General features: G+C 44.5%; 1 protein-coding gene across 1 annotated transcript in view; it reads left to right on the top strand.

Annotated features, from left to right (window-relative positions):
- Positions 1 to 679, top strand: part of kcnf1b (potassium voltage-gated channel, subfamily F, member 1b) — a 1715-nt gene extending 1036 nt beyond the window's left edge. The window contains exon 1 of the mRNA XM_068338884.1: positions 1 to 679. This exon is cut by the window's left edge and continues 1036 nt beyond it. Coding sequence (XP_068194985.1) covers positions 1 to 383 — 383 coding nt within the window. The 3' untranslated portion in view covers positions 384 to 679.

Here is a 679-nt window from a genome sequence, read left to right as displayed (position 1 = left end):
AGAGGAGCCTCAAAGAACTGGGGCTTCTCCTCATGTACATGGGCGTGGGTATCTTTGTGTTCTCGGCGCTGGCCTACACAATGGAGCAAAGTCACCCAGATACCCTCTTCAGGAGCATCCCTCAGTCCTTCTGGTGGGCCATCATCACCATGACCACTGTGGGCTACGGAGACATTTACCCCAAAACCACACTCGGAAAGTGCAACGCAGCCGTGAGCTTTCTCTGTGGAGTGATCGCCATCGCTTTGCCCATCCACCCAATCATCAATAACTTTGTGGTCTTCTATAATAAACAGAAAGTGTTGGAAACTGCGGCGAAGCATGAAGTGGAGCTGATGGAGCTGAAGTCTGGCAGCGAGGCGCGCAGAAAGAGTAAAAACTAAAAGGAAAGACTGTAGACTGTAGGGCAGTGATTCTTAAATATGAGGAGAATGTTCATATTATCTTCTTTCTGGGTGGGTGTTATCAGAAAACAACAGAGAAGCTTTAGTGTAACAGGACGGAGCAAAATGAGATAACCTTGAGTCAGTTTTTAGTGTTTTAATGTTTTATTCATGCAGAGACGTTTGTTTCGAGGAACTAGTGCTTCTTCTATAACTTCTACTGTTGCATTATCTTAACTTTATCGTAAAGTTATGGGTAAAGATTGTACATATCGTTCTCCTGGAGCAAAAATGAA

Source organism: Antennarius striatus, chromosome 17 (assembly GCF_040054535.1).
Source record: "Antennarius striatus isolate MH-2024 chromosome 17, ASM4005453v1, whole genome shotgun sequence".
NCBI classification, from domain to species: domain Eukaryota; kingdom Metazoa; phylum Chordata; class Actinopteri; order Lophiiformes; family Antennariidae; genus Antennarius; species Antennarius striatus.
The sequence above is the reverse complement of the archived record's forward strand: the minus strand, read 5'-3'. Positions and strand labels throughout refer to the sequence as shown.